At 44.5% G+C, this 17,450-nt stretch overlaps 1 protein-coding gene across 1 annotated transcript in view; it reads right to left on the bottom strand.

The window, feature by feature from the left end:
• NUDT14 (nudix hydrolase 14) overlaps nucleotides 1–17,450 on the bottom strand; it is a 52,321-nt gene that overhangs the window by 22,434 nt on the left and 12,437 nt on the right. The window contains exon 2 of the mRNA XM_033138184.1: nucleotides 3,566–3,609. Within this exon, the coding sequence (XP_032994075.1) occupies nucleotides 3,566–3,609 (44 nt within the window). The remainder of the gene's footprint in view (nucleotides 1–3,565; nucleotides 3,610–17,450) is intronic.

The raw sequence follows: 17,450 nt of genomic DNA, 5'->3' as shown, positions 1-17,450 counted from the left end.
TCAAGAGTCTCCTCCAGCACCATAATTCAAAAGCATCAATTCTTCGGCGATCAGCCTTCTTTATGGTCCAGCTCTCACTTCCATACATCACTACTGGGAAAACCATAGCTTTAACTATACGGACCTTTGTCGGCAAGGTGATGTCTCTGCTTTTTAAGATGCCGTCTACGTTTATCATTGCTTTTCTCTCAAGAAGCAGGCATCTTCTAATTTCGTGACTGCTGTCACCATCTACAGTGACCATGGAACCCAAGAAAGTAAAATCTCTCACTGCCTCCATTTCTTCCCCGGAGGTGATGGGACCAGTGGCCATGATCTTAGTTTTTTTGATGTTGAGTTTCAGACCATATTTTGCGCTCTCCTCTTTCACCCTCATTAAAAGGTTCTTTATTTCCTCCTCACTTTCTGCCATCAAGGTTGTGTCATCAGGGGCAATTTACAATATAAATTCTTCAGAGGTGGGCATGTGCTTTAAAACTACCTTATGAATGTTACCTTTGAAAGATGTACAGCAATGCTGGTTGGTACTGATGGCAGTTTTCATCCAAAACATTTGTAGGGCACCAGCTTGGGAAAGACGGATCTAGTATATGCTCACATTGGCTAATTTAATGAGCTTGGTTCTTTTTAAAAAAATATGCTTAGTAGTTTCTACAACATTCATGGACCTGGGACTGAAGGCCAAGTAGTTTTGGAATCTTGTTATCTTTAGTGGTTACTTAAATTTGGAATATTATGAGCGCATTCGAAATATCTTATTTTGCAATCTTAATGCATCGCTACTAAAAAAGGAAACTTTCTTTTAGCAGAGTCCCACAGCTTAACGCACTGCGTCACAATTGAGACCGCAAAGGCGACTGATCTCCAGTTGTGATGTTAAAAAGGAAGGAAAAGAGGAGTAAACAATGTGGAAAGACTAATGAATGAATCTATTAAAAAAAAGTAGTACAATGGTTTCAGTCATTCAAATCTCAACATCATTAAAGGTAAAGGTACCCCGACCGTAAGGTCCAGTCGCCGACGACTGGGGTTGCGGCGCTCATCTCGCTCTATAGGCCAAGGGAGCCGGCGTTTGTCTGCAGACAGCTTCTGGGTCATGTGGCCAGAGCAGAACACAAAAATGCTGTTTACCTTCCCGCTGGAGCGGTACCTATTTATCTACTTGCACTTTGACGTGCTTTCAAACTGCTAGGTGGGCAGGAATAGGGACCGAGCAACGGGAGCTCATCCCGTCGCGGGGATTCGAACCGCTGACCTTCTGATCGGCAAGCTCAAGAGGCTCAGTGGTTTAGACCACAGCATTGTTGTTGTTGTTGTTGTTGTTCAGTCGTTCAGTCGTGTCCGACTCTTCGTGACACCATGGACCAGAGCACGCCAGGCACGCCACAGCATTAGCCACAGCCAATTTGACTGAGAGGAGCAATGTCTTTTGTGTAAGTGCCAATGAAATGAATATGAGTTTTCAATGCCGGTGGCATGTATACAGTAGCTTTGTAATGCAAGGGAGTTAAGTTAATATGTGGGCATTATGTTGCTTGTTCAGTGCATGGAACATCTGTATTAGAGGCCAGAACAGTTCGCCCGTCACCCACAATCCTTCCTCCAATGCCTGGAATTGGCTGCTTTCAACATGTGAAAAGGATCTAGGAGTCTTGGTGGACTACAAGCTTAACACGAGTCAACAGTGTGATGCAGCAACAGCTGGGGGGGGGAACTAATGCTATTCTAGGTTGCCTTCAACAGTAGTATCCAGATCAAGGAAGTGATAGTTCTATTCTGCCTTAGTCAGACTGCACCAGGAATACTGCGTCCAGTTCCGGGCACCACAGTTTAAGATGAATGTTGACAAGTTGGAAGGTGTGCAGAGGAGGGCAACCAAGATGATCAAACGTCTGGAAACCAAGTCTTATGAGGAGTGGTTGAAGGATCCGGGTATGTTGCAAGGATAAGCAAATCGGGTGACCCCCCCCCATGCGTGCTGCACGTTTGAGGAAGGGCAGATTACGAAACTGGTCGAGCCACGAAATAAATAAATAAATAAAAGAACGCAAGAGGCTTGCAACGCAGGAGGCATTCACAGAGAGTTCTACCCCAAAATAAAATTGATCTCTGCATTAGCAGTTCCGGATGACAAACTTAGGGGCCTGGGGTGAAGAAGCCCTTTGTATTCCTACGAAGGTAGAAAGGCTGCAGTGCAGAGCAAGATGCGGTTGAATGCTGTGCTCTGTAGTCACAAAAAAAGTTTCAGGATGACAGCTGCTGCACATGTGAAGGCAACAAATGTTTTGTGACCAGAGATGGCTGGTGTGACACATGCACCTTATGCAATCATGTAAAACAGCAAGCAGCTATTTTAAAAACGTCCTGTGAAAAAGTCCTTTAAAAACTATAATTGTAAAAAACCCCACCCAGCCCTTCTAGAAAACATATTTAGTGAGCTTTTCTCTGTAATCTCTCTCTCTCTCTCTTCCCTCCCCCCCCCCTTTAAAAAGCTGCTAGGTATCATAGCAGCAATACTTATGAAGTGTTATATGCTGGAGAAACAATTTATGAAGTTATTATGTTAGAGAACAGCAAGGCGTAGCGAGGTACTGCATTTCCAGCAATTCACTGATCTCTCTAATCCCCCAAAGGAAACCTCTGGAGACTGGCCCTCTCTTCTCCAAGCCGAACAGTGATGTTTTTGAAGTGTGTTCCCTGACTTTGGAACTCCCTTCCTCTGTGGGCATACAAAGAGTCTAAACCAAGGGTCAAACTAGACGTGACACTAAACGCATCACTTGGAAACACGTCAGGGCTTTTGAAATTTAAAAATAGATGCGTGGGAGGGGGGGAAGCTTTTTTCAATACAGTATATGGCTAACAGCAGCGTGGGGGTTTTCAATAGGAATGTAGTTGGGAAGGGTTAAACTTACCCTCTCCGTGTGATGCAGCCCCAATCTATTATTCTATTAATATCACATCTGATTTGGCCCAGAAAGCCAATTCAAATTATTAGGAGGGGAATGAGGAATGGTTCATACATAAAATATACTGCGTCAGAATGAACATTGGGGGGTGGATGGTATGCTTGAATGCATAGCCATGTTTTGAATTTCCCTGTATGGCTAAAACCAACATATCAGCCCAGACCCAAAGCTGAAACCTCCTTCCTGATGCACTGTTCCCCTTTGAGAGGATGGTCTAAGTGCCAGGCCTTTCATAGAGATTTGCTGTTTGTACACAACCAAATGGATTTCATGGAGGAAATAAGACTGGTTAAGAGACTGAACTATAATTCAGGAAATATCTGGTTTGAATTTTGCCTCTTCTGTGAATTCACCAAACGTCCCTAAGCAATACTTTCTTTCTCTCTCTCTCTAACTGTTAGTTTCAATGCCAGACCTTCTAGGACAACCGGCTCACCTTAGAGGGTTTGGTATATGAAGGATGATGAAAGGGAACAATCAGAAGTGCTATATGACTGTTAAGATGACAGACAGACAGACAGACAAATAGATAAGGTGAGAGAGAAAATTGATTGGTTGAAGAAATATGTAAAAGAAAAAAATGCTGCAAAATTTACCTGTCATGCGTCCTCATGAAATCCCAATTCTTTGAAATGCCATTCTGCAAAACAAAAAAGCCACCCCTAACAATTAGTACAGCATGTTAGTCTTTATCCCCATACAATCAATCAATCAATCAATCAATCAATCAATCAATCAATCGTTCCATATATGTGTGCAGTTTAAATGCTATTGTAGCTTATGTTGGAAGCTGTTTGTATCCGACAGAGAGGTGGCATAGAAATAGTGTTACAATAAATACATTTGCTCAGTTTAGAATATCTTGCCAAGAACTATGGCGGTAAAGGGAAATCAATGTTGGGGGTGGGGGACTGGTGCCACTGGAAGAGAGATAGTGGACTTCACGGGGTCTAGAAGCACCATCCCAGCACCATCCCAGCTTCTGTTGACCTTCTTGGTCTCCTTTAAAAATTCCCCACTGGATGACCAATAGCAAGAGAGAGCAAGGTTCCTGCACCTTATCATGGTTGCACATAAAACACGCCATGTACATAATATTTTCACTCAGCTGTGAAACATACTGGAACCCTTCTCTTCACACTGCTCACATATTTAGGCACAAACACAGCACAAGTAAGGTGGTTTGAAAAAGCCAGCCAAGGATGCTACTGAGAATGGTGATCAAGCATCAGAAAACTGCTGGTTTTCTAAGGCGGGCTGAATCAATAAAAACTTCTGCAATTTATGTGCAGATGACAACTATGGAGTCAGACCAGTGGTCCATTTGACCCAATGCTGTCTAGCCGGACAAGGCAGCCGGTAGCTCTCCAATGACTCAGGCTGAAGTCTTTTCCAATACTACCCGGGATGAGATTGGGCATGAAGTACATGCGAAGACAGGCCCTGGCAGATTGAGTGGGCGAGACCAATAGTGGGTCCAGCAGTCAAGAAGGTGGTTTCTGCACGAGCTGTAGAGGGAAGTGAGGGGCAGGTGGGGCTCATCCACCTGGGAAGGGAGCCCATCTAGGAGAAGGAAAACTCTGATCCCAAACCTCTGCTGCCTTGCAGGATATCTCCGGGAGAAGAAAAAAGGGGCTAAGGAGTAAGTCCCATGCAAATCCAGTGCAGAGTCCCAAAGACAGGTGGATGGCACCCTGTACGCCTCCTTCTGGCAACTCCTGCAGTGCCAAACATCTTGCTCTGCTTTCCTTTGGACCATGTCAGCCAGGCTGAGAGGAGTTTTGTCACCTGGGCAGCCCAGGACCTCCATACTCACTGCCCAGGTTTGCACCCCAGGGAGGTCACTTCGGTGCTGCTAACACAGCGGTTTGACTTCATGCCCAGAGGCACGCTCCCTTGTCTCTTAAGACAGACGGGTGCCAACAATCTTCCTGCTAAATAAAAACTTGTTACCTCACAGCCAGGTCCGGTCTCAAATCAGGGAAAGTTGTTACCTACTACAAAGAAATACCCAAGCATCTGCAACTCTATTATGACTTGTCTGATTCATTCATACGTGGGGCAATTATCTGGAGATGAGGAAGTAGAAAAACCACAGTTTATTGCAGGGAACACTTGCATGTCCATCAACAAGGCACATTTCATTTGTGAATATATGAGAGGGACAGCTCATCATCATCATCATCATCATCACTTTCAATTTGTATACCGACTTTCTATCTTACAATACTCAAGGCGGTTTACAAGCTGAAGAAACAAAGAATGTACACCTTACAATAATCTAATGCAACACAAAAATGTGACAATAAAACATAGCTTTAAAACAAACAACCTACATCAAATAAAGTAACGTTCAGCAATCATTAGAATAGTATAGAATAATAATGAAAATACTTCAAAAAAAAAGAATAATAATATCAGCATATAAAAATTAAACAGAATTCCACTCTTAACAATTACAATAAATTATTTCTAAACTACAATCAATGAAACAGACTGCAAGCCACAGTGAATAAAATAATACAGTACAAATTGAGAAGTAGGGACTCATGATCACTGCCACACATAGCAAACATTGCAGTCTATTAAGAGATAGTCACAGCCCTGAGTGATCATTTTGCAGTTCCTCCTGTGGCAGTGCACACACTAGATTTCCACTAGACACACCTCATCACCAAGGTTGAGCATCTACTCTAGGCTTCATTTCTCACCATCTAGTCCTTGTGAGAACTAAGGAAATGTCACATGTTACCCCTGTATTTTCTGGAATTACGCTACAACCTATTTTCAGCCTTTGAGTTTTCATTCATTTATTTGCCATTTCACACCAAGGGGTTTTCCAAAGCAATTTATAGCATAAAGCTTAAAAAACCCATATAAAGCACAACAGCTAAGCATGCTCATCCAAGATTAATTATAAAAAGGCAAATCCTGAAACAGGCCGAAACCTGCTCGTTCACTGCCCTTCAGATTAATGATCAAAGGCCTGAATGTACAGCAATATTTTAGCATTTAGCACCAGGCTTGCTTTCCCAGAGAGAGCACTGTACAAGTGGGGAGCCACCACCAAAAAGGCCCATTCTTGCATTGCCACCATGCTCAACTCCCTCAGAGGAAGCACGGGGAGAAGGGCCTCGGGTGGCAAAAGGCTCCTTGTTTCATTGTGCTGTGTTTATTTGTTGGTTTAAAATCATATCTGCACATAGGCAGAATTTCATTCACACTTTTGCACAACGCCCTGGTTCATCTTTTGATGAACAGCAGCTAAGAAATACTTTACATAAATGAATTGTTGCAATGTGTGAACAAGGCTCATTTGGCAGCATGTTGAAAACCTTAAGCCAGGTGGGGGGGAAAAGAAAAAGGATGAAACTGAGTCGCTGGGTGGGTGAAGATGCAGCGCAACAAAGGCAGGCCTGAAGGCTTATATACGGAATTTGTCAGGGCAACTGAACACAGAACAGTTGGTGGGGATTAGGCGACTACCACATTGCCTTGGATAATAAGCTTCTGAACTTCTAGAAGTTTAACTAGGCTTTTTGCTTTTGTTGACACTGACTGTTTATCCAATGGCTGGTTTATAAGACATTTCCACAAGGCTAATTACAAAGTATGGAAGTGAGAGCTGGACCATAAAGAAGGCTGATCGCCGTAGAATTGATGCTTTTGAATTATGGTGCTGGAGGAGACTCTTGAGAGTCCCGTGGACTGCAAGAAGATCAAACCTATCCATTCTCAAAGAAATCAGCCCTGAGTACTCACTAGAAGGACAGATCCTGAAGTTGAGGCTCCAGTACTTTGGCCACCTCATGAGAAGAGAAGAATCCCTAGAAAAGACCCTGATGTTGGGAAAGATGGAGGGCACAAGGAGAAGGGGACGACAGAGGATGAGATGGTTGGACAGTGTTCTTGAAGCTACTAACATGAGTTTGGCCAAACTGCGAGAGGCAGTGAAGGATAGGCGTGCCTGGCGTACTCTGGTCCATGGGGTCACGAAGAGTCGGACACGACTGAACGACTGAACAACAACAACAATTACAAAGTGGTTGCTCATCGTAGGAGAAATTCTCCTAAAACGTAAGCAGCTCTAAAAGCAGTTAAAACTGACCAAATCTATAAGGAGATGTCATGGTGTGTGTGTGCGTGTGTGCATTTAGTTAAATATGCAGGCTTGGATCCTAAGATAAGTTAAGGGTGTTCAGAGGGAAAGTTTCCCACCCACCCCCCTTCACCCAGATATCACTTGTGACCCCTGAAAACCCTTTAGCCATCTCACCCCTTGCCTTTCCCTGCAAGACTAATTGCAGCCGTTTAGAGTCGTCAACAGGTTTTCCACACCTATCAGCTGATCACCCATTCCCACCACCCTTCTGAGTAATACCCCTCCCCACTCCCTCACTATATTTAAGGATCTGGTGACTTCTGTTTCAGTGTATCTGAAGAAGTGTGCATGCACACGAAAGCTCATACCAAGAACAAACTCAGTTGGTCTCTAAGGTGCTACTGGAAAGAATTTCCTATTTTGTTTCCTATTTTGTTTCGACTATGGCAGACCAACACGGCTACCCACCTGCCCTGAAAACCCTCTCAGGCAGACAGGGGGTCCCTCCCAAACAACATGGGGTTCAGGCCTGATCACTCCCTGCAGAGATTCACCCCATCCCACGTAGTTCACAAAAGCCCCACAACCTTCCAAATGGGCTTCAGGTGATTGTAAGGGGGGTGCCTTTTCTTTCAAAATGTGGGGATTTGCACTCTCCAGTGGGAGAGAGCACCCAGCAGGGTTAAAAACACTCTCAGTATTAAGCAGCAGTATAGCATGGAATAAAAGTTGTTAAACTCTTTTGCAAATCCCGTTTAGCCTGCTTTAAAGCTCTTGCCCCCACCTCTCTCTATCCCTCTGCCAATGAACAGACAACACACTCTTAAGTAAGTTTAAAACGCTTTACTTACTAAACCCAAAGGTCTGGTTCATGCATTATTCCATGATGCAGCAACAAAGAGAACACAAGTAGATTACTTTTGGGTGCAAATACAGACTCTGGCAATCCCACCTGCCATTGAACCCAATGTGTTTTCACTATATGCGATTCTGGCCTTAGGTGCGATCCCTGGAACATAATCCCTGTGTAAGTTGCAGGCTTGCTGTGTTACTTATGCCTTGCACAATTTCAAATTCTTATCTTTCTTTACCAAATACAATAAAAATATACATGCTAGATTAGATCACTAAGCTAGGCCTTCAGAAGATTTCCCAAAGAAAGCTGGAAGCTTTCCAATGTAAATTATCCTATTCAAATTTGCATAAGGTAATGTAAAAATTTGCAGAAAATTTCCCAATTCGAAAGTTTTCCAGAAAACTCAAACAGTTTAATTTAGTAGCACACTACAGTGACAGAGCTTCCCACTTTTGTGGACTGTTTAATCTACAGTAATGAAGACATAAAAAGATTTAGAGTCTGCTAGGATATGCATGTTTTCGCTTATGCACTGGTCCAACAAAGCTTTGCAAAGGAATATCTAGGAGCAAGATTCAATTTTGCATAGCCAGCTTGCACCTGTCCAAATAAATAATGCAATAAACAAATGAAAGTGTCCAGCATCCCATTGTTTGCTGTGGCAGAAACTCAAATGACTGCCATTTGCTGCCATTGTCCTTGTGTAATGCAATTTGAACTCGGCTCTATGCAGCCGAGTTTCTATTGTGCCAAATGCCTGGCTCTTTGCTAAGAGTCCGCTATGAAGGCTGCTAATTATTAATTCCAGGTAAACAGTTGCCAATGGTTATATGACTCTGTGTACTTTGCAGAACAATAAATCCAACTGTGCTTATGGTGATTTTTATCAAGAAATGGGCAAGTTTGTGGCACTGATTTATCTTTCTCCTGTTCAACAAACCTGCATATTCATAGTATGATGAAGAGATGGGCAAATGGGAATCACTGGTGTGTGTGTGTGGGGGGGCGTTTTGTAGGGCCCCTAACATAGCCCCACAACTGCAACTACTGCAGCCATTATTATGCATCCCAACCTCTGCCTGCTACTTGGGAGACACAACTGAGTAATGGTAGCGAGAGTGTTAAGATCCCTTTGCTTGTGTCTCAACTTATGGGGGAGCAAGTCAGTAGCTGTTATGGACTGGCTGGACACAGAGGAACGGTGGGAGGCACCAGCTGGGGAACCATCAAGGGATGAAGGCTCAGAGGCCGGGGAGTGGTGGTGGGACGACGACGAGTGGTCAGAGGGAGAAGAGGGAGCAGACTGGGAGGAGGAAATGTCGGAAGCTGAAAAGGTAACAGGGTTTAGTGAGCTAGGAGAGTCTGTGGCAGAGAGAAGTCCAGAATCAGAATCAGAATCTGAAGCAGGCAAGTGGGAGGGAGGTCAAGAGGCAGAGATGAGTCAGGCTGGGTAAGAGTCACAGGGGCCTCCCCTTCCTGCTGAGACAAGCTCCCCTCTCCCAGAATCATGAGGGCTGAAATGGGCGTAGCAATGGCAGGCTGCACGCAGGTGCAGTCTCTGATTGCTTGAAAAAAAGCCCTGGAGAGGAAGGGTTCTGGGGAGTCTCGGCAACTGATTCATGGAGCAAGAAGACCTACTGGGGATGGGCAGCTGTGCTCATTAGGCCTGACACTCAGCCGAGTCTGGGAAGATCATGCTTTTGCTAATGAAGAGTTAACGCCAACTTTGAGCAGTGTGTGATTTACTGCTGGCTTGCTCTGTGACAGTAGCCTCCACTGATGCAAAATGTAGCCTCACATTAGAAACTGCTCGACTTTTCAGGGTTGGCAAAGTAAACAACAGGCTTGTTTATTTCTCTTCCTGCAACCAGTTTGTGCATTTGAACATTTAAATGTGATGTAATCAAGTGGATCAATGTTTTGCATGCAACCCCTGCCCCCTGCAAATAGCTAAGACGACGGTAGCCTCCAGCAGCATCTACTTAGGGAGAGTGTGCCATAACATGGATGCCACAACTGAGAAGATCCTACTCGAAAAGACTGCAAAATACTACTCCCCACCACCACCACCCGGTATAAACTCAGAAAAAAGATCTTGTCATTTTAAAGGTAAGGTATGAAGGTGCTCCCTCTAGGCACTCAGGTTTTTAGTTAAAGGAATCAGAGTTGGAAGGGACCCTGAGGATCATCTAGCCTAAGCCTTTGCAATGCAGCAATATGGAACTGTCCCATATGGGGATTGAACCTGCAACCTTGGTGTTATCAGCACCAGGCTCTAACAAACTGAGCTATCTACATTTGAAAATGATCTGCGACATGTACCGTCTCCAAGCTCAGTAGCAAAACACTTGCTTTTCATTCAGGTGGGCCCAGATTCAACCCCTGGCATTTCCAGTTAAAAACCTCTGGGGTAGGGAGGCTGGGAAAGCTTTGACTACTGTCAGTGCCAACAGGTTCCCCATTCTGGACTGGATGGACCAATGGGTCTGACTCAATATAAGGCAGACATCCTTTCTCCCTAAGCCAAGCTGTGCTAGCTACACAAAAACAAGAGGAAGATGCTTAACCGACATGAACCATCTCCTTGTCTGCTGCACTTTTCGCTCCCACTTTGTTTATCCATTTTCCATTTTAGCTTAATGGAAATTGATTTCACATCCATGTGGTCTGCAAGAAAAGATGACGGGAGATTTCATAATTTGGGGTTGTTGGATTGGTGGTTTTTTTTTTTTTTTTGGTTTTTTTTGCGCCAGCTGCATTATTAATGCCAGCTACTGTCATGTCAAGCCAATAGCTAACATCTCCAGTGACTATGGCAATGCCCTGGCACGCTCTGTACCTCTAGGTCAATCTGAACTTGGCGCGATTCGTTAGTGTGCATTTCCATTTGCATGCCTCCACCCCTACATTGTTTCAATTAGCCCTGTTTTAGGGCATCACTTTGAGCACGGCCTTCGTGTAAACAGAATTAACGAGGAAGAGAAAACAAGGCTTCGCCTTCCGTGCCAATTGCCGCTTAAAACCAGGAGGGGATTTTGAAAGGAAACACACAAGTCTATTCTCCGTGCGATATTGTGAAATCGGAATTATCAACATAAATTGTACATCGCAAGACAGAGGCAGCACGTTTGGGCTTGCACAGATTTCTACGGAACAAACTGAACTGAGCTCCTTTCTATGCCCCGTTGCAAGAAGCATGGCATGCCAACACCCCCTGAAGTGGGCGAAAAGTCTGGTGTAGCAGATACAGCACTGGACTTGGCCCCGAGTTCAAACATCTGCCTACCTCTCTTGACAACCTTGCCTGTCAACCTAATCTAAACTTCACGGGGTTTTCATGAGGGCAATATGGGATAATCCCCATAAATACCACCCTGAGCTCCTTGGAGGAAGAGTGGGATGCAAATGTGATCAGTAAACAGATGACTGTTGGTACTGAATAATTGGATGAGATTGTTATCTTCAGCTGTGATACTGCGCTTCCCAGTGTCCATTGGGAGCTCTGAGGTGTTTGAGGACAACCCCAAACTTCAGGGGGGAATGGATGAAATCAGGCTGCTATAAGAATACCCCCACCCACCTCTGTATCTAGCTCTCTCCTCCACTGAGTTGGCAAGCATCATGGCCGGCTCTACCATTGGGCAAGGTGAGGCGGCCAGCCTCGGTAAACAGATTTAAGGCTGTGTCACTATTATTTTCATTTGCTATTGTATTTATGTTATACTACCACAGAGGGTTTAATTGGTATTTTCTGCTTCAGGCACCAAGAATGAATCCTGTTGGTATCTCAGCTGTAAGTTGGCTATCTTGAACTAAAAAGACATTTGAACCAACCCATCAGGGGACGAGTAGAAACTATCTCCTCCCCCCCTCCCATGAATGGTACACAACCCAAAAGCCGCACTGTAATTTTTACAAACCGTATCCATTTTAGTCTTCAAAGCGAGGGTTATATTTTGGCAGGAGACTGTAATGAAACTGCATCCAGATGGTGAAGGCAGTATAGTTTTACTGTTCAAAAGGTGTCGTTTTTTACCCATTAGGAGGGAAAACAAACATCTGAGACGTGCATTCACTTCTCCAGCTGTTCATGTGATACAGGGGGCCAGGCCACTATGTTTATTTCAAACCCATCAGCTCCGAGGACAGGTAAGCTAAAAATCTGCAAAGTTTCCCTTTATTGTTAAGACAGCATCATGAGGTGGATTTGTAGACACAAACAGACACAGCTTTTACTCTTGGGATTTATAAATCCTTGATTTACCTTGTGATGAGGCAACCAATGCCGCCATATTTTAAATAGGTGAGTTATTTCTGCCAGCATGTGGAAGTGGAGAGAAAGCGTCAGGCTTGGGCCAGGGAGACCTGGGTTCAAATCCCCCACCCAGCCACAAAGCTGGGCCAGTCGCTATCTCTCAGTTTAACACCTTCCTTACGGGATTGCTGCGAGGATAAAACAGAAAGGAAACCAAGTATGGCATCTTAAGCTCCTTAGAAGGAAGGCACAGAATGCCTCTATGTAGGTATTGCTTTGTCATCGCATTCTGCAATCGCATTCTGCCTATAAAGCCCATTTTTTTCCCCTCAAGCAAGCAGACAGTAGTATGCTGAACTTGATACCTGAAAGGGGGGAGGATATGTCGCCGGCACTAGGAAACCTGATAGGTTCACGGGTCAAAGCTACGGCTTTTCCTGCTACCTTCAGTTTACTGCTAGGTCAGCAACTGCATTTAAGGTTATAACCTGGGATGCAGATGTGAGGCAACTGGCACCGGCACAAATTGATTCCCGAGGGGGGGGGAGCAACTTGGTGCTTTAGTAAAAGAAAGAGCCAAAAGGTGCACATTATACCACTTACAGTAGTGTCATATGGCCCATTTTTAAATAAGTAGTAGTAGTAGTAATAATAATAATAATACTGTAATATTTATACCCCCCATCTGGGTGGCTCCCAACAGAATATTTAAAAAAAATGATAAAACATCAAACATTAGAAACTTCCCTAAACAGGGCTGCCTTCAGATGTCAGAGAGTTGTTTATTTCCTTGACATCTGATGGGAGGGCGTTCCACAGGGAGGGAGCCACTAGCAAGAAGGCCCCTCTGCCATTCACCACAGCTTCTGATCCCAATGCCAATTTCGATAAGTAAACCCCTAACAGGCTGCACCTGAGGGAATGTGGCCACCAATAATAATAATAATAATAATAATAATAATAATAATAATAATTATTATTATTATTTATACCCCACGCATCTGGCTGGGTGGGGTATAAATAAATAAATAAATAAATAAATACTAATAAAAAACCATCAAATATTAAAAACTTCCCTAAACAGGGCTGCCTTCAGATTCTTTTAAAAGTCAGATATTTGTTTATTTCCTTGACATCTGAAGGGCGGGTGCCACTACCGAGAAGGCCCTCTGCCTGGTTCCCTGTAGCTTTGCTTCTCGTAGTGAGGGAACTGCCAGAAGACCCTTGGTGCTGGATCTCAGTGTCTGGGCTGAATGATGGGGGTGGAGACGCTCCTTCAGGTCTACTGGGCCGAGGCCGTTTAGGGCTTTAAAGGTCAGCACCAACACTGTGAATTGTGCTCGGAAACGCACTGGGAGCCAATGTAGGTCTTTCGGGACCAGTGTTATGTGGTCTCAGCGGCCACTCCCAGCCACCAGTCTCACTGCCGCATTCTGGATTAATTGTAGTTTCCGGGTCACCTTCAAAGGCAGCCCCACATAGAGTGCATTGCAGATAGGAGCTGCCTTTACACAGAGTGGTCCACCCAGGTGAGTACCATCTACACTGGCTGGTAGTGGCTGTCCAAGGTTTCTGAAGAGGAATTCAACCATGGATGCTCTACCACTGAGGTACGGCCCCTTTCCCTCAATAATGAATTTGATTTTTTAAATAAAAAAATGACAGCTCCCAGCTATACATTCTGGGAACAGTCCAACACTTCATACCGGTACATGCCGCAAAACGAAGACTGAATGGTGCCCATAAAATAATTGTGTGAGGTTGCAGGTAAACTGGGGTGCACTGAGTTGGGTCCCCCACTTCTATTTCCCAAGGGGAAAATCTTCCAGCTAGAGCCAGCTTTCTTCCAAAACATCCACAGTCAATCGTGGCCCAACCCTTCCCTCTATGAAAAGGGGAAAGCAAGCAGCGATGTGACTGTAGTGCGGAGAAAGAGACCTTAAAATAAACACCATTTAGCCATGTTTTCTACAGTGGTGCGCCAAAGCACTCTGTGCAATTCACAACTCAAAATAATGGCTAAGAGAGAGGATATTTTATAGGGAAGGCAGAGGAAAATGAGAAAGTAGAGTCTATACTCTTAGGCAATGGTGGTACATAAAGAATGGCAGGTGATGGTTATGAGAAGGAGCCAATTGCAGTGGGTCCTGGTTAAGTTGGCGGAGGAAGGGGTCCTCACCTTTTTGCCTCTCTCTCAGAAACAATCAGGTGGAATCAGTGTTAGAAACTGAGATATGAAAGCTAGGAGCTAAACGGCACCTTAAACCGAGGTTATGGGCACAATAATGGAATGTCTAGACGCACATTTTTATGACAAGTATACAAGCTAAAATTAAAGGACTGCAGCTAAGATATTATGTTCGTTTTTCACATGGTCTAGTCCTTCCCCTGCCCACCCCCCTAATATTCTTAAGAGGGTCTTTTCTCCAGTCTTCAGAGAGTAGCTGGAAGTGGGGAGGCAGGAAAAGGTCCTCCTTTCCTTTTGCTCTGCAGTTTTAATTTGAAATCTTAGGTGCAGTACTGCGCCCAGAGCTCAGAAACTGCTCACGCTAATGAAATTCTCTGTTGCAAAATGTGCGTAGAACAATGGGTGTTTCGAACACTGGGTGGAATAGATGCTGATTATTATGCAATGTTTTCTTTACATAGGGAATTGTTAAGCACGTTTCCACAGTAGTCAGTGAAAAGATAGACACCAGTGTTTTCAGAGACCCCAGCAGAATGACTTTGTTGTACTGGTCTCATTAGGCCTGTATCTGCAGCCTAATCCCTATTTGGGGGGGGGGGGCAGCACTGGGATTTTGAGTAGTGCTGCAGGAAGTTCCCCTGCACAGGGTGCAGAGCTGAGGGGGTGCAAAATTGAGATGATCCCAAATTGAGAAGATCCATTTGGTGGCACTGAATGTTGACCTCGCTCAGGGCACCACCATATTATGAAAGATTGCCAAAATCTGCCTCTGAGAGGGGTTAGGTATGTGCCCCCTAGATGTAGTACAAGTACAGCTCTCATCTACCCCAGGCACCATGGCTGGTGGTCAAGGATGATGGGAGTTGTAGTCTGGCAACATCCAGAGGACATCATTTTGGCTACCCCTGAATTAGCATGTCAGAAAATGCCCCCAAAAGATTAGGGTTCAAGTCCCCAGCCATCTATGAAGCTTAGTCTCTCAGTCACTCTCTCTCAGTTTAACCCAGGGGTCCCCAAACTAAGGCCCGGGTGCCGGATGCGGCCCAATTGCCTTCTAAATGCGGCCCACGGATGGTCCAGGAATCAACGTGTTTTTACATTAGTAGAATGTATCCTTTTATTTAAAATGCATCTCTGGGTTATTTGTGGGGCATAGGAATTCATTCATATTTTTTTCCAAAATATAGTCTGGCCCCCCACAAGGTCTGAGGGACAGTGGACTGGTCCCCTGCTGAAGAAGTTTGCTGACCCCTCGTTTAACCAAATGCACCTGATTGCTTTGAGGATAAAATACGTGGGAAGCACTAGCAGGCATACTGAGATTCTGAGAGGAAGGGAAGAATAGAAATGCAATGGATTTTTACATTTTCTTTAGCACTGAGAACCATTCTCAATAGACCCCCAGGGCAAACCTTGGTTATATGCTGCTCTGTGCAAAGCCCTTTGATGCCCTCCCACCAGCCCTTGCAGTGCTGGCTTAAGGCAGATTTGGGGAAGGAGGTACAAGGCTCTGGCAGGGTCCTAGAGCCATCCTACCTTCTTCCCAAAGCCTGGTAAGTGCTTGCCTAGCTTTGGGAAGGAGGACTCTAGGACCCTGTCAGAGCCTCACGCCTCCTTCCCAAAGCCGTGGGAGGCGCCTTTCTTGGCTGTGCACCTAGTGCAACCACACTGCTCGCATTGCCCTACATCTGCCCCGGACCCCCTGTGTTAGGGAAGTTGGAGAATGCATGCATACAAAAACAGTGAGGGAAATAGAAATTGTAGATATTTATTTACAGTATTTGGAAATCAGTCTAGTACGTATAGTTGGTATTCACTATTGCTGATTTCAGTCTGCAAATGATGTGTAATTATGTCCGCCCCCCCCCCACCTCGTTCGCATTGCATTTCCTCTGCACTGAAACGAATGAGGTGGAATACAGTAATGACAACGTAACCAAGTTACCTAATTTTGCCACAGTAGACAGCAAGGAGAACAATGTAGTTTTTGGTGGAAGATGAACTGCAGCAGAATGGAAACGTGCAACGAATAGAGGGTGAAATGGAAAGAGATGCCTTCTTGCACCCCTAGCCTGGTGAGGGAAGAACGACATAGCATTATGAGCTTCCCCCAAGTGTAGAATTAAAGTGGAACCTGGGGGAATTGAAGAATATGCAACCAACCTCTCCACTGAAACCTGAAGACAGAAACTGCCAAGGTCAGATCATTATTCCTCTGTAGCAACCTCAAAAGCCTTCTTGCTTTTTTAAAAGAGGAAAAAAAGAAAAAGGAACCACCAGAACGAGAAGCACTAATATAGAGCATTTAGCAGGTGAGGATTTTCACTTTTGTGGGAGTTGCAACTATAATGTCTTATTTAAAATATCTCCGTATTTTAAAACAGATTCACAAAAGTCTTTTTAAAAAGCTATCCTCCCATTGGTATGTTTCACTTTGAAAGCAAGAACAGTTTTAGTAGCTCAGCCTCCTCAAAGTTCCAGATAAGCCATTTTCCGCTCACTTGCTTTGAAAGCCATTAAAATAACTTGATGACGAGCAGCAGCGGGGGGTTAATGGAAGGCAAGGCTTAGACACAATCTTTAGATTTCCCCTGAAAACTTTCTCACAGGACCTTCTTACAAAAATCACAAGGACCTTTCACCTCCCTCCAGTCCCCTGCAAAAATCAATACAAAATGGACAGATGCTACCAAGCTCCAGATTTTAAATTATGTCTTACATAACATAGCGAGCGGCCCTCTCCCTCTCTCCAATTGTGAACCTGCGAAACATATGCTTAAAAGGATGGCGAGTTTCGGTGTTTCCATGTGCATGTGTTAAATTTGGAATAGACAGGATGCTATGAAAGAGGACAACAATAGTTAATGGGTAAACTTTCATTACCTATTGATGATAAATAGAGTGGCTGGGTGAAGGACAAGAATACTTCTGCACCATAGGCCAGTTCACACACACACATCACTTAAGGGCCAGGTAAGAATTTAAGAGCAGCACTGTTAGATCACTCTGAAACAGTCCATCTTCCCCGCAGCATCCTGTTTTCCCACAGCAGCTAACTAGATATGGCTAGATTTGGGATG

This window comes from Lacerta agilis, chromosome 1 (assembly GCF_009819535.1).
Source record: "Lacerta agilis isolate rLacAgi1 chromosome 1, rLacAgi1.pri, whole genome shotgun sequence".
Taxonomy (NCBI): domain Eukaryota; kingdom Metazoa; phylum Chordata; class Lepidosauria; order Squamata; family Lacertidae; genus Lacerta; species Lacerta agilis.
The sequence above is the reverse complement of the archived record's forward strand: the minus strand, read 5'-3'. Positions and strand labels throughout refer to the sequence as shown.